General features: G+C 45.5%; 1 protein-coding gene across 1 annotated transcript in view; it reads left to right on the top strand.

Moving 5' to 3' along the window:
- Positions 1-1,927: 1,927 nt before the first annotated feature.
- The window catches only part of LOC144608635 (uncharacterized), a 32,645-nt gene continuing 10,626 nt past the window's right edge, over positions 1,928-23,946 (top strand). The window contains exons 1-2 of the mRNA XM_078426609.1: positions 1,928-2,080; positions 16,982-17,075. Coding sequence (XP_078282735.1) covers positions 1,928-2,080; positions 16,982-17,075 — 247 coding nt within the window. The remainder of the gene's footprint in view (positions 2,081-16,981; positions 17,076-23,946) is intronic.

The raw sequence follows: 23,946 nt of genomic DNA, 5'->3' as shown, positions 1-23,946 counted from the left end.
TCACGGGGAGACCGTACAGACTCCGTACAGACAGCACCCGTAGTCGGGATCGAACCCGGGTCTCCAGTGCTGCAATCACTGTAAGGCAGTGACTCTACCACCGTGCCACTGTGCCACCTCTGGAGAGTATTCCCCAGAGGCATTGAAGCAACCAGGTCCAGCATCTCACAGCGACCCTTTGCTTCCAGTTGAAGGCAAAATGCTATTTATATTTTTACATTATTTTTAAATTATGTTATTCTTTGTCATTATAATATTTTAGTATTTCAATGTAATTATTTTTTGTTGTTAGATTAATTATTTTGCTGATTATTTCAGGCAATCTAATTATTATTTTTAATTGAATTATGTCATTATATATTTAGTATTTCAAAATATTTATTTTTTGTTATGTTTTATTAATTCTTCTTTTCCTGATTCTTTCAGGCAAACCAATTATTATATATGTTATCCTTTGTCATTACGGGCGGCACGGTGGCGCGGCGGTAGAGTTGCTGCCTCACAGCGCCAGAGACCCGGGTTCGATCCTGACTACGGGTGCTGTCTGTACGGAGTTTGTACGTTCTCCCCGTGACCCTGTGGGCTCTCTCCGGGTGCTCCGGTTTCCTCCCACACTTCAAAGACGTACAGGTTTGTAGGTTAATTGGCTTCGGTAGAATTGTAAATTGCCTCTCGTGTGTGGGATAGTGTTAATGTACGAGTGCTAGTTTAGATTGCTGGTCGGCACAGACACAGCCGGGCCAAGGACATGTTTCCATGCTGTATCTCTAAAGTCTAAAGCCTATATTTTAGTATTTTAATATATTTTTCTTGTGTTAAGTTTAATTAATTCTTATTTTCCTGATTCTTTCAGGCGATCTAATTATTAGTTATTATTTAATTATATTATTTGTCATAATATTTATAACAAAATATCAATATCTCTAATTAACTATGTCAGCTAATAGCATAGATTCTCAAATATATTTTTCTTTTGTTAAGTTTAATTAATTCTTATTTTCCTGAACCTTTCAGGCGATCTAATTATTCGTTATTATTTAATGATATTATTTGTCATAATATTTTAGTATTTTAGTGTGTTGATGTTTTGATTAAACTTTGATTAAATCTTCTTTTCATGATTCTTTCGGGCGCTCTAAGAGGAACAAGGTGGAAAACCGAATCCAAAGGAAGTCCAGCGAGACACTTATAAATAGATTGTTTAGATAAAACCCGGATCTTCAGAGATGTGAAAGAAAAGGATTGGCAAAGGTTTTAGTTTCAGAAACACGTACTGGAAGGTCTCGACCCGAAACGTCACCCATTCCTTCTCTCCAGAGATGCTGCCTGTCCCGCTGAGTTCCTCCAGCATTTTGCGTCTACCTTCTGGAAACAGGCCCACCAGCCCACGCTGACTCGGTCACCTGCTCATACTAGCTCTACGTTATCCCAATTTCACATCCAAGCCCTGCATACTAGGGGCAATTTACAGAGGCCAATTAACCTACAAACCCGCACGTCTTTTGGATGTGGGACGAAACTCACTGGGAGAACGTGCAGACTCCACACAGACAGCACCCGTAGTCAGGGTCCCTGGCTTGGTGAGGCAGCAGCTCTACCTGCTGCACCACTGAGCCATCCTTAAAGTTAAAATCACAAGACAAGACTAAGACAACAGAAGATAGACACAAAATGCTGGAGTAACTCAGCGGGACAGGCAGCATCACTGGAGAGAAGTAATGGGTGACGTTTTGGGTCGAGACCCTTCTTCAGATTGATGTCAGGGGAGTGGGCAGAGAAGAAAAGCTGCCTGTCCTGCTTTTCTACAGAGATGCTGTCTAACCCGCTGAGTTACTCCAGCATTTTGTGTCTATCGTCGATTTAAACCAGCATCTGCAATTCTTTTCTACAAACTAAGTCAAGAGAAGTTCTATTTGGGAATACGGAAATGACGGTAAAAGTGAACAAATATCCTTTGACTGCCTTTGTGGAAGAAGGCACAGAAAACCTACAGGTGGAATACAGGTCTGCAGTTAATGAGGAGGTGAAAGAAACTAGGCTCAGTAATAACTGGTATTTGATGGAGGAAGCCAAGCCCCGTGTAAATCACGCCCTTTACAGTCCAATGTACTCATCAATGCCCTCCATTCATCGACCTTCCTAGCCTGACTCTGTGTTATAAGATAGGTGTAATTAGCCCTGCGTTCCTCCTATGCATTATCACACCCACATTTGTTCTGCTAACTGGAATGACGTGTTTTCTTCCATATATGACTGCACCTCCCTTTCTCCAACTGTACATCTACTGTATTTCCCTTACTGCTGCCCAAGTGGTTTGAACTCTCCGCACCGGTGGCGCAGCTGGTAGAGCCGCTGCCTCACAGCGCCGGAGACCCGGGTTCAATCCTGGCCACGGACGCTGTCCGCGTGGAGTTTGCACGCTCCCCCGGTGACCGCGTGGATTTCAACCGGCTGCTCCGGTTTGCCCGTTTGTAGGTTAGTTTTGCTTCTGTAAATTGCCCCCAAAGCATGGGGAACGAACGCGAAAGAGGACCACCGACCAGCAATCACCCTCAGCACAACCCGACACACTCGGGACAAGGTGCAATTTACAGAAGCCGGGCAACCTACAAATTTGCACTTCTTTGGAGTGTGGGAGGAAACCGGAGCACCCGGAGAAAACCCACGCGGTCACAGGTAGATTGTGCAGACTCCGTAAAGACAGCACCCGAGGTCAAGATGGAACCCAGGTCATTAAGCTCTGACTCACTTTGTATATTGACCTGGAGTGCAAGCTTCATTTTCCACAGATTCAGTTGTCTATAATTTCTCCTACACTCATCCTCCTACCCAGAACATCCTCCCATAGCAACCATCCTTGTTATTCCCAGTCCAACCAGCCCTAGTCATACATAGAGTTGTACAGCACGGAAACAGGCCCTTTGACCCAACTTGCCCACACGTCGATCAAGATGCCCCATTTACACTAGTCCCACCTGTCTGCGTTCGACCCAAGGCCGACCAACCCTTTCCTATCCATGTACCTGTCCAAATATCTTTTAAATGACGTGACAGTACCTGACTCAACAACCTCCTCTGGCAGCTCGATGCACATCATCATCCATGGTATCACATCCATTGCTTTGGTTTATAACAATGTTCTTTCCATGCAAGAATTAAACACCTCTGTGAATTGTGCCCTATTACGAACTTCCCTCTCCCACAAGGATTATTCTCTGAAAAATGGGAGTTTGGGCTGAGAACAAAATTTTAAATTAACCGATCTGCAAAGCATTAACAAGTTATCCCAGTTTTCCACTGGGATTTGGAAAATCAGAACGTGATTATACCTGACATTAATGAAAATGTTTCTGCAATACTTTGCTTCCCTCTTTATCCTTTGTGCTGCATGGGACAGGACATTATGTGTAGGAAGGAGCTGCAGATGCTGGTTTAAACCGAAGATAGACACAAAAAGCTGGAGTAACTCAGCGGGTCTGGAGAAAAGGAATAGGTGACGTTTCGGGTCGAGACCCTTCTTCAGACCAGTACAGCACAGGAAGAGGCCATTCAGCCCATAATGTCCGTGCCGAACATGTTGTGAAGTTAAACTAGTTACCTCAGCCTGCACATGGTCCACATCCTGTAAGGAATGGACGGCAGACAATGTGATATGTTCCCACCAGGTTCAGCGAGTGTTCAGCAACCTTTTGCAAGAGTTTAAGAATATTACTCCTAGGCAGTATGATAGAGTCGCCACGTTTCAATAGACAATAGACAATAGGTGCAGGAGTAGGCCATTCGGCCCTTCGAGCCAGCACCACCATTCAATGTGATCATGGCTGATCATTCTCAATCAGTACCCTGTTCCTGCTTTCTCCCCATACCCCCTGACGCCGCTATCCTTAAGAGCTCTATCTAGCTCTCTCTTGAATGTATTCAGAGAATTAGCCTCCACTGCCCTCTGAGGCAGAGAATTCCACAGATTCACAACTCTCTGACTGAAAAAGTTTTTCCTCATCTCTGTTCTAAATGGCCTACCCCTTATTCTTAAACTGTGGCCCCTGGTTCTGGACTCCCCCAACATTGGGAACATGTTTCCTGCCTCTAACGTGTCCAACCCCTTAATAATCTTATACGTTTCGATAAGATCCCCTCTCATCCTTCTAAATTCCAGTGTATACAAGCCTAGTCGCTCCAGTCTTTCAACATATGACAGTCCCGCCATTCCGGGAATTAACCTAGTAAACCTACGCTGCACGCTGCACGCTGCACCGCCATCTTGTGCCCTTCATGTTCAGAGTGGTTAAACACTGTCCATTGAAGCCAGTCGTCGGGTGTTGGGGCTTCCCGATTGGGATCATTGAGGTCAATAGAAGAATGTGCATGTGAATTGGCCCTCGCTGAAACCTCCAGGATGAGATCAAGAAAGGCATTAAGCGGCCGATCTCTGCGTGAATGTATAGTTCAAAACATATGTTCCCAATGTCGGGGGAGTCCAGAACCAGGGGCCACAGTCTATGAATAAAGGGGAGGCCATTTTAAACTGAGGTGAGAAAAAACTTTTTCACCCAGAGAGTTGTGAATTTGTGGAATTCCCTGCCACAGAAGGCAGTGGAGGCCAATTCACTGGATGACTTTAAAAGAGAGTTAGAAGAGAGTCTAGGGGCTAGCGGAATCAAGGGATATGGGGAGAAGGCATGCACAGGTTACTAATTGTGGATGATCAGCCAGGATTACAATGAATGGCTGGCTCAAAGGGCCAAATGGCCTCCTCCTGCACCTATTTTCTATGTTTCTATATCGCTGCTACTCAAAGCATGGTTTATCTAATTATATAATATTCTGCTGTTTGTGTATCCAGGGAGACTTAAGTCAACATAGTAACAAAGGAGGCATAGTTTGGATGAGTTTGACTCTTAGAAGCATCTCGACTGGCCTGTTGAATTAGTTTGTCCCATCAAATTGCGAGAGCATTCGCAAGTGTCCTGACAACTAATGTGTACTCTCATTGCAAATGTGTAATTCTGTAGTTACCTGTCATCTTAAAGCTAAGTAGAAAATTATAGCCATCAATATTGTTGTTGACTTTTTTTATTATTGACTTTCCGTTTAAAAAACATAGGTAAAAACTGGGCGGCAGGGTGACGCAGCTGGTAGAGATGCTTCCGCCCTGCACCAGAGATCCGGGTTTGATTGTGACCTTGAATACTGTCTGTGTGGAGTTTGCACGCACTCCCTATGACCGCATGGATTTCTTCCGGGTGCTCCAAATTTCCTCCCGCATCCCAAAGACGTGCCGGTTTGTACAGTCATAGAGTCATTCATAGAAACATAGAAACATAGAAAATAGGTGCAGGAGTAGACCATTCGGCCCTTCGAGCCTGCACCGCCATTCAATATGATCATGGCTGATCATCCAACTCAGTATCCCATACCTGCCTTCTCTCCATACCCCCTGATCCCTTTAGCCACAAGGGCCACAATCCAACTCCCTCTTAAATATAGCCAATGAACCGGCCTCAACTACCTTCTGTGGCAGAGAATTCCACAGATTCACCACTCTCTGTGTGAAGAAAAACGTTCTCATCTCGGACCTAAAAGACTTCCCCCTTATCCTTAAACTGCGACCCCTTCAATCATGGTTGATCTACCTCTACCTCTTAACCCCATTACCCTGCCTTTTCCCCATAACCCTTGACAACCGTACTAATCAAGAATCTATCTATGCCTTAAAAATATCCATTGACAGCCTCCACAGTCTTCTGTGGCAAACAATTCCACGATTCACCGCCCTCCGACTAAAGAAATTCTCATCTCCTTCCTAAAGGAAGTTCCTTTATATTAAAGATGAGAGGGCACTGCTTTACCATGAGAGGAGCAAACTTCAAAGGAGATGTGTGATCGAAGGTAGATAGACACAAAATGCTGGAGTAACTCAGTGGGACAGGCAGCATTCCTGGAGGGAAGGAATGGGTGATGTTTCGAGTCGAGAGCCTTCTTCAGACTGATGAAGGGTCTCGACCCAAAACGTTACCCATTCCTTCTCTGCGGAGATGCTGCCTGTCCCACTGAGTTACTCCAGCATTTTTCGTCCATCTTTGATTTAAGCCAGCATCTGCAGTTCTTTCCTATACTGAGTGCAGGCTAGGCTTGTTTCATCTGGAGGCTGAGGGTGAGCTGATAGGGATAAATATATATACAAGGCATCGATAAAGTAGATGCTCAGGATATCAAAAACCGGAGGGGTCAGGTTTAAGGGGAGAGGAAGGAGCTTTAAAATTGATTTTTTTGTTTGCACACAGGAGGTGTGTAAGGTTAAGGTGAAGGGGAAAAGATTTAATAGGAATCTGAGGGGTAACTTTTTCATGCAAAGGGTTGGGGATGTATGGAACAAGCTGTCAGAGGAGGTAGTTGTGTCAAAGACTGTCCCAAAGTTTAAGAAACAGTTCAACTGGTTCATAGATAGGACAGGTTTGGAGGGATATGGACTAAATGCGGGCAGGTGGGACTAGTGTAGCTGGACATGATGGCCGGTGTGGACAAGTTGGGCAGAAGGGCCTGTTTTCACACTGTATCACTCTGTCAATGACTCCATAACAGGGTGTAGTTGATATCTGGAACGTGCTGCGGAGATGATGGTGGAACAAATATAATCTGAGTTCAGAGGGAGTACAGAGAAGGTTCACCAGATTGATTCCTGGGATGGCAGGACTTTCATATGAAGAAAGACTGGATAGACTCGGCTTGTACTCGCTGGAATTTAGAAGATTGAGGGGGGATCTTATAGAAACTTACAAAATTCTTAAGGGGTTGGACAGGCTAGATGCAGGAAGATTGTTCCCGATGTTGGGGAAGTCCAGAACAAGGGGTCACAGTTTAAGGATAAGGGGGAAGTCTTTTAGGACCGAGCTGAGAACGTTTTTTTTCACACGGAGAGTGGTGAATCTGTGGAATTCTCTGCCACAGAAGGTAGTTGAGGCCAGTTCATTGGCTATATTTAAGAGGGAGTTAGATGTGGCCCTTGTGGCTAAAGGGATCAGGGGGTATGGAGAGAAGGCAGGTATGGGATACTGAGTTGGATGATCAGCCATGATCATATTGAATGGCGGTGAAGGGTCGAAGGGCTGAATGGCCTACTCCTGCACCTATTTTCTATGTTTCTATGTTTCTATGTTTGTCATGGCTGATGTGGACTTGATTATTAGTCGATAATTTAGAACAACAAATTCGGCTTTGAAAAACGGAATGTTGCAACCAAGTGGAAAGTATGAAAACTATGCTACCACCTGCTTAGTCATTGTGATTGTGTAACTAGTGTCATTTCCTCCATTGCCCTAACAGCTTTGTTTATTTATCTTCAGTGCAACATCTGCAAATGTGGCAAAAATATCAGGCAAAGATTCAACCAGGAGGAAGCTCAATTTGTCTTAGCTAAGTCTGAATCGGTTGTTTAGCTTAGTTTAGTTTAGCTTCGTTTAGAGATACGGTGTAAAAACAGGTACTTCAGCCCACTGAGTCTGCACCGACCAGCCATTGCCCCGTAAACTTGTTCCATCCTACACAGGAGGGACTATTTACAGAAGCCAATTAGCCTATAAACTTGCACGTCTTTGGAGTGTGGAAGGAGGAAACTGGAGCACCCAGAGAAAACCCACGCGGGCGGCCAAAGGTTTCACTGGTCTGTTTATTGTCACGTGTACAATTAAGGTAGAGTGAAATATAGGGAGAATGTACAGACTGCGTGCGGACAGCACCCGTAGTCAGGAGCGAACCCGGGACCCTGGTGCTACAAGGCAGCAACTCTACCGCTGTGCCACCGTGCCGCTCCTGTGCCAACTGCGTGGAATGACTAAAGTAAAATAATCCTGTGAAATCAGCGGCTTTAATCAAAGAAAGGAGCAGTCTTAGACAATCCTCAGTCATCCTGCATATATTTCCAAAAACACACACAAAAAGCTTGAGTAATCCAGCGGGGCAGATAGTTTCTCTGGAGAACATGGATAGGTGATGTTTCGGGTCCAGACCCTTCATCAGACTGATTAAGTGGGGTTGGGGGGGAAAGACATGAAGTTCAACAGTGCAGGTTTGCGAGCAGTGAGAAACAAAGACTGGGTACAAGGTGCCATTCCTTCTCCCCAGAGATGCTGCCAGTCCCACTGACTCCCAGTAACATTGACCTTCATAAGTGAAAGGAGCAGAATTAGGCCATTTGGCCCATCGAGTCTACTCCGCTATTCAATCATGGCGGATCTGTCTCTCCCTCCTAGCCCTATTCCCCAGCCCTGGCACCCGTACTAAACAAGACCTCTGCTGGGCACTCTTCCGAAATTGAATTTATTGCCTTTTTCTAAGAACGCTTTTTAATCAAGGACGGGTGGTGATAATGAATGCTTCGTCTGTTTACTCCTTGACCATTAGCAGGATTGGAAAGTCCTGAGCATGAAGGCTAGAGTAATTGGCTTCAACCTTTCAGCAGCCTTCGACCTTGCTATTCAAATACTGAAGACGTTTCTGTTCTGAACAGCGCAAACTGTGTTCACATGATACCCGCATGATCAACACCTGACGTGACTTGACGTTAAGTCGTTTGGTTTTGGGAAACAGGACACCAGGTACAGGGAGCATCCCATTATTGCTTCACCTCCGGCTTCATGGAGCTTACATAACTGATGGTTAAAATGGGAGGCAAATGCCAGGGAGTTGATGTTGGGGGTTGCTAATTACCCCCATAACCAGACTAACTGCTCTGTCCAGTCTGACGTGGCCTGACAAGAGGAAAGAATGAGGCCGATGACTCCCTTTGAATACTTGTGACGGTGAGAGATGGGAGGGGGGGGGGATGGGATATAACAAACAGGAATGACAAACATTCACTTTTATCGAGTCTATTGCACTCCACACCAGAAATTCCAGTTTCAGATTCTAGTTTCAGTCACCAAAAGTTTGATTCAAAGCAAAGTCTTGCACAAACATAATTCTGAAACAAATGCTGGAAAGGTTAAGGAATTTGACAAGTTGCAAAGGTGGGGTGTAACATCACAGTACGAGTCTTCAATCAACATGTAACATGACAGTTCAGTGAAGGTGTCCACAGTGGTGGTTAATGCTGCAGGAGTCAGTACATCTAGTTCTTTTGGAGAGATTGTCTCTTCCCATAAACGCACACGCAATAAGTTCGTTTACTGAATTAATGTTGGACCCTCATACTAGTTTATTCCTCCAGGACATGGTATCCAGAACAAGGGGCCACAGTTTAAGAATCCAGAACAAGGGGCCACAGTTTAAGAATAAGGGGTAGGCCATTTAGAACGGAGATGAGGAAGAACTTTTTCAGTCAGAGAGTGGAATTCTCTGCCTCAGAAGGCAGTGGAGGCCAGTTCGTTGGATGCTTTCAAGAGAGAGCTGGATAGAGCTCTTAAGGATAGCGGAGTGAGGGGGTATGGGGAGAAGGCAGGAACGGGGTACTGATTGAGAGTGATCAGCCATGATCACATTGAATGGCGGTGCTGGCTCGAAGGGCTGAATGGCCTACTCCTGCACCTATTGTCTATTGTCTATTGTTTATTGTCAAAGATACTTGGAACGTAAGTGTGTAGGAAAGAACTGCAGATGCTGGTTGAAATCGAAGGTAGATAGACACAAAATGCTGGAGTAACTCAGTGGGACAGGCAGCATCTCTGGAGAGAAGGAATGGGGTGACGTTTCGGGTCGAGACCCTTCTTCAGACTGAAGATGCTCCCTGTCCCACTGAGTTACTCCAGCATTTTGTGTCGACTTTGAAAATAATATGATTGAGCGGAATCATCTTGGATGGATGAAAGAGAGCTCACACTTGACCAATTCACTGGTGCACTTTGAGGATGCACCTTTTATTGATTAGGGGGACCTGTCCCTAAATACCACCTAGACCAAGGAGCTGATCATCAACTTCCGTAGGTCACACAACGGGGAATACGCCCCGACCTTTATCAACGGGGACAGTGTGGAGAGAGTGTCCAGCTTCAAGTTTCTGGGCACTCACATTTCGGAGGACCTAACATGGTCCAATAACACTGCTGCGCTGGTCAAGAAGGCACAGCAACGACTGTTCTACCTAAGAACACTGAAAAAGTCTGGTCTACCTCAACAGCTGCTGACGACCTTCTACCGCAACACCATAGAGAGCATCCTGACACATGGCATCCCTGTGTGGTACCTCAGCTGCACGGAGGCAGAGAGGAAAACTTTTCAGCGGGTAGTCCATAGAGCTCAGAGGACCATCGGAACACAGCTACCAGCCTTGGAGGGCATCTACAACACACGATGCCTCAGAAAAGCCACCAGCATCCACAAAGACTCTTCACAACCCTGCAACAGTCTGTTCGAACTCCTTCCATCGGGCAGGCGATACAAGGCCTTCTACGCCCGCACCTCCAGACTCAGGAACAGCTTCATCCCCAGGGCCATAGCTGCTATGAACCGGTCCTGCTGGGCCGGATGGTCACAACGCACAGTGAACCGGCACAGACCTACTTGCACTTTATTCTGTTTTAAAACTGTTCTAATTTGTTTCATTGGGTTGTTTAAATTAAAACTGACTAGCTAATTAATTTATTGCATCGTATGGCAGGCGCATTCCCAATCTCGTTGTACTCCTGTACAATGACAATAAAGATATATTGTATGGTATTGTATTGTATTGTATAAGATGTGGTGTGTCTGAACTTTCATCAGACTGTGGGGTTGTGGGGCTTACCTGGGCTTCCAACATGTGGACCTTGGACTTCTTTCTCTTTGTAAACGGCACCAAAATATAGCAACTGTGCATCTGTGGCTTCGTGCAAGAGAACTTGACTGTGCTGCGCATTGGTGACAATAAAGAAACATAGAAAGTAGGTGCAGGAGTAGACCGTTCGGCCCTTCGAGCCAGCACCGCCACTCAATATGATCATGGTTGATCATCCAAAAAGCAGCATTCCTGCTTTCTCCCCCATATCCCCTGATTCCGCTAGCCCTAAGAGCCATATCTAACTCTCTCGTGAATACATAGAAACATAGAAAATAGGTGCAGGAGTAGGCCATTCGGCCCTTCGAGCCTGCACTGCCATTCAATATGATCATGGCTGATCATCCAACTCAGTATCCCGTACCTGCCTTCTCTCCATACCCCCTGATCCCTTTAGCCACAAGGGCCACATCTAACTCCCTCTTAAATATAGCCAATGAACTGGCCTCAACTACCTTCTGTGGCAGAGAATTCCACAGATTCACCACTCTCCGTGTGAAAAAAAACGTTCTCAGCTCGGTCCTAAAAGACTTCCCCCTTATCCTTAAACTGTGACCCCTTGTTCTGGACTTCCCCAACATCGGGAACAATCTTCCTGCATCTAGCCTGTCCAACCCCTTAAGAATTTTGTACGTTTCTATAAGATCCCCCCTCAATCTTCTAAATTCCAGCGAGTACAAGCCGAGTCTATCCAGTCTTTCTTCATATGAAAGTCCTGCCATCCCAGGGATCAATCTGGTGAACCTTCTCTGTACTCCCTCTATGGCAAGAACATGGTTCAAGAACCATTGAACCATTGAGGTTTTCAGTGAGGTCTCATGTTGGAGGAAGGTGAACATTGTTGGAGCATGAGGACATAAGTATAATACAGGTAGTTCTGCTTTCCGGTGATAGTCACGTCCCTAAGAAACCAGGCATGATGGAAATGTAAGATTATGTAAATGTGAAAAGGGAAGTAGTGATGAGAAGGTTTCAGACTCCCAATAAATAAATAAATTCCTGCACAACTTTTGAAACGAAATATTTAAATTTAACAGCTTTCACCCGCACGTCTTTGGAGCGTGGGAGGAAACTGAAGCACCCGGAGAAAACCCACGCAGGTCACGGGGAGAACGTACAAACTCCAAACAGTCAGGATGGAACCCGGGTCCATGGCGCTGTGAGGCAGCACCTCTACCGGTGCACCACCGCTACCTCTACCGCTACCTCTACCTCTACCTCTACCCCCAGCACCTCTACCGCTGCACCACTGTGCTGCCAGATGGCATGAAAGTCGGTGGGAACATGAGCAATAATGGGGCTCAACGTGGCTTCAAGGTGACATAGGCAGTCAGAGATACTAAGCAATAACATGGCTGACGGAGTAGGTTGAGGGAAAATGTGGGGGTTGCTCTGTTCAGCCAGATAACGCACGTCTTGAATACTTTTAAAATAATGACTTATTGAGAAATGCTGACATTCAAAGGGAGAGGGGTGTCCTTGTATATATTGCTGCAGGCTGACATGCACCTGAGAACATTGGTGGGTGGGGCAGTGAAACACTTTACAAATGGCCACATTATGCTCAGAGTTTCAGTGCTAACATAATCACTTTGCTTTGCATCATTAGAATCATTCGTTACAGTCGATAAAGGGTCCCGACCTGAAACGCCATCTGTCCAGACCCTACACAGATGCTGCCTGACCTGTAGAGCTCCTCCAGGACTTAGAGTTATGCTGGGAACTGTTGTCCATTTTAATCAATGCAACCCAATTTTGATATGTGTTGGAAGGATGCTGTTTCAAACCGAAGATAGACACAAAAAGCTGGAGTAACTCAGCAGGACAAGCAGCATCTCTGGAGAGAAGGAATGCGTGACGTTTCGGTGTCGAGACAGAATCTGAAGAAGGGTCTCAACCCGAAACGTCACCCATTCCTTTTCTCCAGAGATGCTGCCTGTCCCGCTGAGTTACTCTAGCTTTTTGTGTCTATTTCCAATTTTGATATCGTCATCTCCAATCAGTTTACTGGATATATGCAGTTTCTCCCAATCTCTCCGTCTCCACTGAATCTGCTCTCAAACGTCGCTTATCCTTTGCCTCCATAGATGATGCCTGACCTGGTGAGTTCCTCCAGCACTTTGTGTGTTGCTCAAGATTCCTGCATCTGCAGTTCCTTGTGAATCCATTTGGATCCTCCCCCACCCTATATATTATTATTATTATATTATATTCCTTTTATTCTAGTCGTTCCTCCTCCACCTTCTCTGCTACTGAAAACAAACTTGTTTAATCCAGTTGTTTACTATTTATATTAATGACCGAAGGAAGGGAACAAAATGTAAGGTTTCCAAGTTTGCTAACGACACCAAAGTAAATGGAAACACTTGTCATGATGAGGGCATTGAGATTGTGCAAGAGATTACGTGACTGAATGAAAAAAACAGGCAAATGGAGTTTAATGTGGGGAAATGTGAGGCCACATACTTCAGTAAGAGGAACGAAAGGGTGGATAATTATCGAAATTCAAGAGATTCTGCAAATGAGAAGTTGAAAGGTGTCCAGGTGTTCTAGTCCCTAAAGGAAGTAGCAGGCAGGTTACACAAGTGCAAAACGCAAAGTCCTGAAGGAGCCTAATGGGTCGGGCAGCATCTGTGGAGGGAAATGGACGGACGATGGTTCTATTCATAAGTTCATACGTTGTAGGAGCAGAATTAGTCCATTCAGCCCATCAAGTCTACTCCGCCCTTCAATCGTGACAGGTCCATCTTTCCCTCTCAACCCCATTCTCCTGCTTCCTCCCTATTACCCCTGACACCCGCACTAATCAAGAATCAGTTGGGACCCTTCCTCAGCCTGGCGGTGAAGATGTGTTGAGGAAGGACATGTGGCTGTGAGTGTGGGTGAGACCCTGGTCAAGTAGCAGGGGAGCCAAGGGAGTGCCGGAGGACAATAGACAATAGACAAGAGGTGCAGGAGTAGGCCATTCGGCCCTTCGAGCCAGCCACCAGGAGGAGCAGTGAGAGAGGGTCCTGAAGAACACCTGTTTCTGCTTTTGTTTTTTGCTGCGCAACCACCATCAGCTGGGCTATCGCGTGCAGGAGGAGGGAGGAGGAGAACCACTTCAAAGTCAGGATCATTTGAAGAAATCTCACTGTCGAGCAGTAAAATGAAGTTGTAAGGAACTGCAGATGCTGGAATCTTGAGCAAAATACAAGCTGCTGGAAGACCTCAGCAGGTCAGGTAGCATCTGAGGGACAGGGTGTGTAGAAGGAACTGCAGATGCTGGTTTATACTGAAGATAGACACAAAGAGCTGGAGTAACTCAGCAGGTCAGGCAACATCTCTGAAGAAGTGTCCCGACCCAAAACGCTGACTCCCTCCGGCAATTCGTTTTTTTACTCTAAATTCTGACACAACTAGGCTTGAGAATTGGACAATGAAAATATCGTTTGTCGGTGAGAATGTTTGGAAATAATTAAAACTTATAAACATTAAAAACTTAATTATTAAAACCTAAAAAATTAAACATTTATAAAACTTATAAAGCCTAGTTGTATCAGAATTTAGAGTAAAACAGAATGTGCTGGAGGAAGTCAGTGGGTCAGGCAGCATCTGTGGAAATAATGGGCAGGCGTTGTTTCAGATTGGGACCCATCTTTAGAATTCAGTTCTTTTGGAGAAATGATTTGTTCCTCACATTTACATTCCCTCTTTTTCTCAGTCTTACTCAACTTTGTTTAATTTCACTTCCTGTATGTGACTTAGCAATGAGCGTCATAGAATAACAGAGCATGGAAACATGCCCTTTAGCCCAACTTGCCCTTGCTGACAGCTTACACCCCAGCGGTATGAACATTGACTTCTCTAACTTCAAGTGACCCTTGCTTTCCCTCTCTCTCCATCCCCTCCCCCTTTCCCAGTTCTCCAACGTCTGACTGTCTCCGACTACATTTTATCTCTGCTTTGTTGTTACCCTCTCGCTGCTAACAATGATCTATTCCACATCTTCCTTGATCTCCATCCCCAGTAGAGCATGGAAACAGGCCCTTCGGCACAACTTGCCCATGCTGACCAAGATTCCTATGAAATCTCCCCCCCTCCCATCCCCCCCCTCACCTTCAACCTGTGCCCTCGAGTTCTTGATTCCCAGCCTTTGCAATAGTCTGTGCATTCACCGTATCGATACCACTCATGATTTTTCACCTCTTTAAGACCACAAGAAATTATAGATGCTGAATCCTGAGCAAAGAACAAAATGCAGGAGGAACTCAGCGGGTCAGGGAGAATCAATGGAGGATAATGGATGGACCGGACTTCAATTGGAAGAAGAGTCCTCAAATGACATCTGTAAATTTCCCTCCACAGATACTGCCTGACCAGTTGAGTTCCTCCAACATTTTTTTTTTTGCTCTGTAAAATCACCTGAGTCTCCTACCCTCCGAGGAATAAAGTCCTAGCCTGCTCAACCTCTCCAGATTCAGGGACAGTTTCTCCCCAGCTGTTATCAGGCAACTGAACCATCCTACCACAACCAGAGAGCAGTCCTGAACTGCTATCTACCTCATTGGTGACCCTTGGACTATCTTTGAAATGACTTTCCCGGCTATACCTTGCGCTAAACGTTATTCCCTTATCGTCTATCTGCACACTGTAAATGTCTCGATTGTAATCATGTATTATCATTCCGCTGTCTGGATAGAACTATACCGTCTGAAGAAGGGTCTTGACCTGAAACGTCACCCATTTAGGAACAGCACCTCATATTTCGCCTGGGCAGTTTGCAGCCCGGTGGTATGAACGTCGACTTCTCCAACTTTAGATAGCTCCTCTGTCCCTCCCTTCCCCTCCTCCTTCCCAGATCTCCCTCTATCTTCCTGTCTCCACCTATATCCTTCCTTTGTCCCGCCCCCCTGACATCAGTCTTAAGAAGGGTCTCGACCCGAAACGTCACCCATTCCTTCTCTCCCGAGATGCTGCCCGACCTGCTGAGTTACTCCGGCATTTTGTGAATAAATCGATTTGTACCAGCATCTGCAGTTATTTCCTTATACTATCCGTCACCCATTCCTTCTCTCCCGAAATGCTGCCCGACCTGCTGAGTTACTCCAGCATTTTGTGAATAGAACTATACCATGGTATGCATGACAATAAACTCAACTGAACTGACAATAAACTCAACTGAACTAAACTATGGCTCAGATTCTTGAGTCCTGGCAACATCCTCGTAAATCTGCGCATTCTTCCAGGTATTTTCTCAATAAGAGTATTTTGGTAATGAGGAACAGTCTGGAAAGATCAGAACCGTCCCCAGTCGACGCCTGACCGAATAACAAATGGAACTTTACTGCAAGTTTCAAGGGAGTTTGTTCCATTTTCATTCGGCCCGGAACCACCAGCTTGCCACGAGGGTTCTCGATCAGTAATGAGAGCAGAGACCTGTTGCCTCTCCTCCCTCAGTGTTTGCTGCAGACTGCACCAACAATACTTTGCACATTTTGAGAGTAGTGATCACATTCCAGCTCCTTAGATTTCAGAATTGTTATTACTCTATTATTGTTATTATTGCACTATTATAGTTTTTTTTTTAAATGTGTCGGTATGTGTGCGTGTGTGTGTGTGTAAATATATATAAGAAAATAACTGCAGATGCTGGTACAAATCGAAGGTATTTATTCACAAAATGTTGGAGTAACTCAGCAGGTCAGGCAGCATCTCAGGAGAGAAGGGATGGGTGACGTTTCGGGTCGAGACCCTTCTTCCTTAATTATATTGTTTACAATCTACTATGTTTACATATTCTGTTGTGCTGCCGCAAGTCAGAGTTTCATTGTTCCATCTGGGATCTATGACAATAAAACACTCTTGACTCTCGAATTTCCAATGAATGCAGTGGACAGTCCAAACTGGAGAACCTACTCACTCTTACAGACTTCAGCTCATCGTCACAAATTGCCCGCATCACCTGGGTCACAAGAGAATTGGCAATCAGGAAACAGAGGTGGGGAAAAAAAACCCCAGCAGAACCAAGAAATGCCTCAGCAAGGACATTGATATTCAAATGTCCTCAGATTTAAATATTCGTGGGGGAAGTTCTACCTGGACTCCCTATAAAATACACAGGACTCACAGAACTAAAGCTATTACCTACACTTCTTGCTGCCTGAGAGCTCCCAGCACAGAGAAATGGCTTCAATTATTCTACCTGCGCTGCTCCTGGGCTTATTTCTTCAATGTGCACCAACCTATGCCCAGTTGAAGCCCTGCAAGGTAGTGAATGCTACGACAGGAGGTGACTTCAATATTACCATCAGTCCCAAGTACTACATGCCCTACACACATTACGCTGGTAAGTCAATGTTCAATCTCATTATGGGCACAACCCGTTCTTTTATACAGGCTTTAGCTTTAAGTTTATAGAATTGCTTTAAAATTATTTGAATCAGCACGGTTTCCGTTTAAGATCGTGAAATGTTGTTTGGAGTGTTTTGGGTTTGGTGGTAAAACCCACGTTGTTTTTGCATGAAGCTTTATTAATGTTTGGAAACTGAGGCGCAACAGGTTTGGTAACACAGCTTGTACATGTGGGGATGGATATATGGAGATCCCTCTCAGTTCTCTCCCCTGACTCTCAGTCTGAAGAAGGGTCTCGACCCGAACCGTCACCTATTCCTTTTCTCCAGAGTTGCTGCCTGACCCGCTGGGTAACTCCAGCTTTCTGTGTCTCTCTTCTGGAGGTGGATACATCTCATCGAGAGATGCAGCAAACTCCAAAATTTGGTTCAGCCACAAACTTGTTACGTTATGCGCTGGGAGGGAACCTTCCCGGTATTTAAAAAATTGTGAGAATCGGATTTCAAACGATGCTTGGTGGCTGACTTCTTAGCCAGATGCCAAAGGTGGACCTGTCCTGGAGTGTAATCACACCAGCTAATCGTCCCATCCTTGCATTGTACAGAGAGAGAGAGAGCACAGGAGGCTGTGGATATTTCATAGGTATTTAAATGTGCTGCAGTTTTGGTCACCTTCCTTTGTTCCTTCTGGTCTGTGCATTTAACTGCACAGGAGTTGGGAGCTGTTCAGTCCCTAGTAGAGTGGGGGGGGGGGGCTTTGCTGATCAACAAACTTGTACATAAAAGGACACAGATTGCTGGAGTAACGCAGCGGGACAGGCAGCATCTCTGGGGAATATGCAGAGGCGACAGAACCCTTCTTCAGACCCGAAACATCGCCTATCCTTGTTCTCCAGAGATGCTGCCTGACTCGCTGAGTTACTCCAACACTTTGTATCTTTTTCATTTTCGCAAACCAGCACCACCTGACAGTTCCTTGGATTCTTCCCGAGGTAGAAACGTTGCAATCTACCGACTGTGTGGTGGCAATGATTTTGTGATAAATGTGGAAGCAAAAAAAAAATCTCTAAAGGGTTTCGTGTGGCTTTCCCGCACCTCAGACCTGGTTCGATCCTGACCAAGGTGTGTCCATGTGGAATTTGAACAATTCCCCTGTGACTGCTCGGGTTTCACCCAGGTAGCTTAATCCCACCTCCTAAAGGTGGCCTTGCAGGTTAATTGTCCACTGTGAAACACCCCTTAATGGCAGAAAGAATCAAGGGGACGGAGGATAAACTAGTGGTAGAGATGCAGAAAGGAAAGGAGGCAATAGTATTGCTCTTCCGTGAGGCGATATGAACCTGATGAGCCGAATGGCCTCGTTCCCCCGTCATTATAAGCATAGGATAAAAGTGAATCCATTAAATCCTGTGGCCAGGTAACAGTGCGCAATAATGACTATATCACATTCAGACAGAGAGCACAGCAAATTATCTCGGCAATGTTTTATCCCCTTCCCCAAACTCCAAACTGATTTCCAGGAAAGGAGTGAGAGAACAATTTTGGTCACCTCCTTTTGTTCCTTCCGATCTGTCCATTTACAGGAATTGGGAGTAGTTCAGTCTCCAGTAGAGGGAGGGGGCTTTGCTGATAAACTTATCTGTACATGAAAGGACACAGAGTGCTGGAATAACTCAGCGGGTCAGGCAGCATCTCTGGAGAATATGGACAGGTGACATTTCGAGTCAGAACCCTTCTTCAGACCCCGAAACGTCACTTATCCATCCATGTTCTCCAGAAATGCTGCCTGACATTCTGAGTTACTCCAGTACTTTGTGTCTTTCTTTTGCAAACTAGCATCTGACAATTCCTTGTGTGTATATAAATGGGAGCTCACTAGCTCGGACAGATTGGATTTTGCCGGCTTTATCTTGCACTAAATGTTATTCCCTTATCATGTATCTACACTCTGTAAATGGCTCAATTGTAATCATGTATTGTCTTTCAGCTGTGGATAGCACGCAATAAAAGCTTTTCGCTGTACCTCTGTACATAGAAACATAGAAACATAGAAAATAGGTGCAGGAGTATGCCATTCGGCCCTTCGAGCCTGCACCGCCATTCAATATGATCATGGCTGATCATTCAGCTCAGTAGCCTGTACCTGCCTTCTCTCCATACCCCCTGATCCCTTTAGCAAAAAGGGCCACATCTAACTCCCTCTTAAATATAGCCAATGAACTGGCCTCAACTACCTTCTGTGGCAGAGAATTCCACAGACTCACCACTCTCTGTGTGAAGAAATGTTTTCTCATCTCGGTCCTAAAAGACTTCCCCCTTATCCTTAAGCTGTGACCCTGGTTCTGGACTCCCCCAACATCGGGAACAATCTTCCCGCATCTAGCCTCTCCAACCCCTTAAGAATTTTATATGTTTCTATAAGATCCCCCCTCAGTCTTCTAAATTCCAGCGAGTACAAGCCCAGTCTATCCAGTCTTTCCTCATATGTAAGTCCCGCCATCCCAGGGATCAATCTGGTGTACACGTGGCAATAAACTAAACTGTAAACTAGCAGATAGACACAAAATGTTGGAGTAACTCAGCGGGACAGGAAGATAGACATAAAATGCTGGAGTAACTCAGCGGGACAGGCAACATCGCTGGAGAGAAGGAATGGGAGACCGAAGAAGGGTCTTGACCCGAAGCGTCACCCATTCCAGTGCGGCCACGATGTGACCAGGGGCTGGTGGGGTTCCAGTTTCAATGGGTCACCCTTCACAGGTCAGCTTCAGAGTGCGATAACCATGGGTGGAGTAGGGAACTGGTCTAACAAGGGAGAGATCGACAGTATGGTTCACTGGAGTCAACAAATTCAGACTGTGTGAAGTCATGCAGGTGTAAGCCTGCAGGTTCTGCAAAAACACAAAGAACTTTAGCACAGGAGACGAGTCCAAAACACAATGCTTTCAGAGTGTGGACTTTGCCATGTAAAGGAATGATTCCGGTTTCAATATTTATTTCGCTATTTCAGTGTTACTTTCCGATTTTCTTCGTCTGCTAGTTTCCACCCACTGTGATAATCACCCACAGCTAATCCCTCGATTTATGACCGAGATAGGTTGTGGGAACATGTTTTGTTCAGCGCAAATTCATGAGACGAATATCCATCACCAGGGTATTACGGTATTAAAAGGCAATAAGCAAATAGCAGCTGGGTTGTTGGATACCCAGGTGGGACCGGTTAGTGAAATCAGATGACACGGGGGGGGGGGGGGGAGACTTTTTTTCAATCTCTTACCTCGACGGAGATGCGGCGGTTTTTTTTTTGTTCCGTATCGTATCTCTATCCCCACTGCGGCCTAACATCATGGAGTTGGCGGCCTTTCCTGGAGAACGACCCAGCGCTCCTATGCTAACTTTCATGTGGTTGTGTGTCTTGTTGCTTTTCACTTAGTATGGTTGTATGATAAGTCAAATTTCACTGTACCTTAATACAGTGACAATAAACAGAACTTGAAACCTTGAAGACAGACACAAAATGCTGGAGTAACTCAGCGGGACAGGCAGCATCTCTGGATAGAAGGAATGGGTGACGTTTCGGTTTGAGACCCTTCTTCAGACTGAGCGTCCGGGGAAAGGGAAATGAGAGATATGGAAGGATAAGGTGTGAAAACGAGGCATCAAAGGGGATGGATGTTCAAGGAACATGCAGAACGGATCATTGCCAGCTAGGGTAAAGTGACAATGAGGCGTACAATGTAAAGTTTAATCAGGAGGACAGTCAGACTGGTTGGAGAACTAGGATGGGGGAGGGATGGAGAGAGGGAACGCGGAAACTGGCCCTTTGGCCCACCGGGTCCGCACTGACCAGCAATCCCCACACCAGCACTATCCTACACACTAGAGACCATTTACAATCTTTACCAAAGCCAATTAACCTACAAACCTAGACACAAAATGCTGGAGGAACTCAGCGGGTCAGGCAGCATCTCGGGAGAGAAGGAATGGGTGACGTTTCGGGTCGAGACCCTTCTTCAGTCTGACAAGTGTGAGGTTCTTGTAAACTGGCTGGAGGAGAGGAGGAACTGTGGGAGGGGGGAGTAAAGTCATTGAGCTCTAGGGGAAGGGGGACATTTTAAGTTGGCAGACCCATGATGAATACAGCGGGGAGAGAGACAGTACCTCTGTATCTACCTAGCACAGTGGCACATCTGGTAAACCTGCCGATTCACAACGTCAGAGATCCTGGTTCAATCCTGACCTCTGGTGCTGTCTGTGTGGAGTTTGCAGGTTCTCCCTGTAACTGTGTGTGGGTTTCCTCTGGATGCCCCAATGTCCTCCCACATCCCAAAAACATGTGGGTTTGCAGGTTAATTGACCTGTGTGAAATTGCTCCGTTCTAAATGGCCGACCCCTTATTCTTAAACTGTGGCCCCTGGTTCTGGACTCCCCCAACATTGGGAACATGTTTCCTGCCTCTAACGTGTCCAACCCCTTAATAATCTTACACGTTTCGATAAGATCCCCTCTCATCCTTCTAAATTCCAGTGTATACAAGCCTAGTAGCTCCAGTCTTTCAACATATGACAGTCCCGCCATTCCGGGAATTAACCTAGTAAACCTAGGTTTCTCTTGCTTAAGTGTTGTCTTAGATTGTTGAAACACTTGGCATGATGGAGCACCTCAGTCCTGGCGAATATGAACAATCCAATCCCATCTTGCGAGTTACTCCAGCATTTTGTGTCTTCCTTTGGGCCGAGACCCTTCAGCTAAGAGCTAGAATCCAGGTGTTTTCATTGTCTACCTAACGACATTCCCTTAAGTTGGAGAGGAACTTAGAATGGGAACAGTTTAGTCTAGTTTATTGTCACGTGTACCGAGGTAGAGTGAAAAGCTTTTGTTGCTTGCTAACCAGTCAGTGGAAGGACAATGCATGATTACAATCGAATCATTCAGTGTAGAGATTTAAATGTGTGGAGCGATTGTAACATGTAATTGTAGATCTGTGGCCAGCATGCAAACAGTCGCCTGGATTGGAGATCCAGTGATCTGAGTCCATGTGAAAACAATGACTTAGGATAAAGGAGGAAGTTCTGGCAATGGATTAGATCCAAATTGAAAGACAGAACTACTAAAGCTCTGGATTATTACCTGAGCTAGGTACAAAATTCTTTCCAGTAAATAAGATCCGAGAGTTAATTGTGCTGGATGTTGATCGTGGAGGAAGGAAAAGGTTTCATTTTGTGAGCTGTACTGGAGAATGTGGAGCTGTTCTCATGGGATGCCTTGACTTGAATCAGGCTGGGACGAGCGGCCAGTGAAGCAACTGGTCTACAAAGATATATGTCAAATAGTGGAGGCTGCGGCTTCTAATGAGGGGGGGAACTGGAAAGGATAAAAGTAAGGACACGTTAAGAAGAGTAGTGAAATGAGCAGTTTGTTTTTCACTTACAGAATAATGAAAGGCACAGAGAGAGTGGATGTGGAGAGGATGTTTCCACTGGTGGGAGAGTCTAGGACCAGAGGTCACAGACTCAGAATTAAAGGGCGCTCTTTTAGAAAGGAGGTGAGGAGGAACTTCTTTAGTCAGAGGGTAGTTAATCTGAGGAACTCACTGCCACAGAGGGCAGTGGAGGCCAAGTCAGTGGATATTTTTAAGGCAGAGGTAGACATTTTTTTAATTAGAATGGGTGTCAAGGGTTATGGGGAGGATGGCAGGAAAACAGGATTAGGAGACAGAGATCAGCCATGATTGAATGGCAGAGTAGATTCTACTCCCTGTACTTGAGAACGTGTGGGTGATGGTAACCAAAGTCTGTCAGGAAAGGACACAACATGCAAACATAGAGAGGAACAATTTTGCCCCAAAACTTCAAGAGTGTTTTTTTGTCAAACTAGACCAAGTGGACCCGTTGGGCCCAAACCTCTCCTGCATTGGTGCAGCACCCCCCCTCTCTCTCTCCCTCCCTCCCCTCTCCCCCCTCCCCTCTCCCCCTCCCCCCCCGCGTCCCTCCATCCCCCCTTAACACCTTCCCCTCCTTATCATCCCCTTCAACCCCCCCCCTTATCCTCCCTCCTCCCCCCCTCCCTCCAAACCCCTCCCTCCCTAGGAGATAGATTTAAACTTTTAAATGCAAACAACTTTAAAGATATAACACCGATTTCAATGAAACTTTTTCCATTAGCACCAAAGGGACGACGGTGAGTAAGGTGGGTCTAAAATTGTTGTGCTATAGTGTACCGTTTTGGCTGTAGTTCAGGAACAAACAAACAAAAGTTTTAGTATATAAATATCCCAGATGGAACAATGAAATCCTTACTTGCAGCAGTACAACAGATTGTAAACATAGTGCACTGTAAATAATATAATAAGCAAGAAAAAAAAGCTCGGTGTGTGTGCATAAACATAAATATATATACATTCTACAACTTCAACTTCATATATACAACTTCATCTGCTCATTTCCCTCCACAGATGCTGCTTGACCTGCTGAGTGACTCCAGCAGTTTGTTTTTTGAAAGATAAAAATGTAGATGAAAAAATAAAAGTAGAGTCAGATCTTGAAAAATGGAAGTAAGATGAAATGAAAGCTTATCATCCGAGTTTAGTTTAGTTTTGAGATACACCACGGAAACAGGCCCTTCGGCCCACCGAGACCGCACAGACCAGCGGTCCCCGCACATTAACACTATCCTACACACACTGGGGACAATGTACACATATACCGAGCCAATTTACCAACAAACCTGTGCGTCTTTGAAGTGTGGGAGGAAAACGAGTATCTGAGAAAACCTATGCAGTCACGGGGAGAACGTACAAACTCTGTACAGACAGCACCCGTAGTCGGGATGGAACCCGGGTCTTTGGCGCTGCAAGCACTGTAAGGC

Source organism: Rhinoraja longicauda, chromosome 32 (assembly GCF_053455715.1).
Source record: "Rhinoraja longicauda isolate Sanriku21f chromosome 32, sRhiLon1.1, whole genome shotgun sequence".
Lineage (NCBI taxonomy): Eukaryota > Metazoa > Chordata > Chondrichthyes > Rajiformes > Arhynchobatidae > Rhinoraja > Rhinoraja longicauda.
This window is presented reverse-complemented; position numbering and strand designations above follow the sequence as displayed.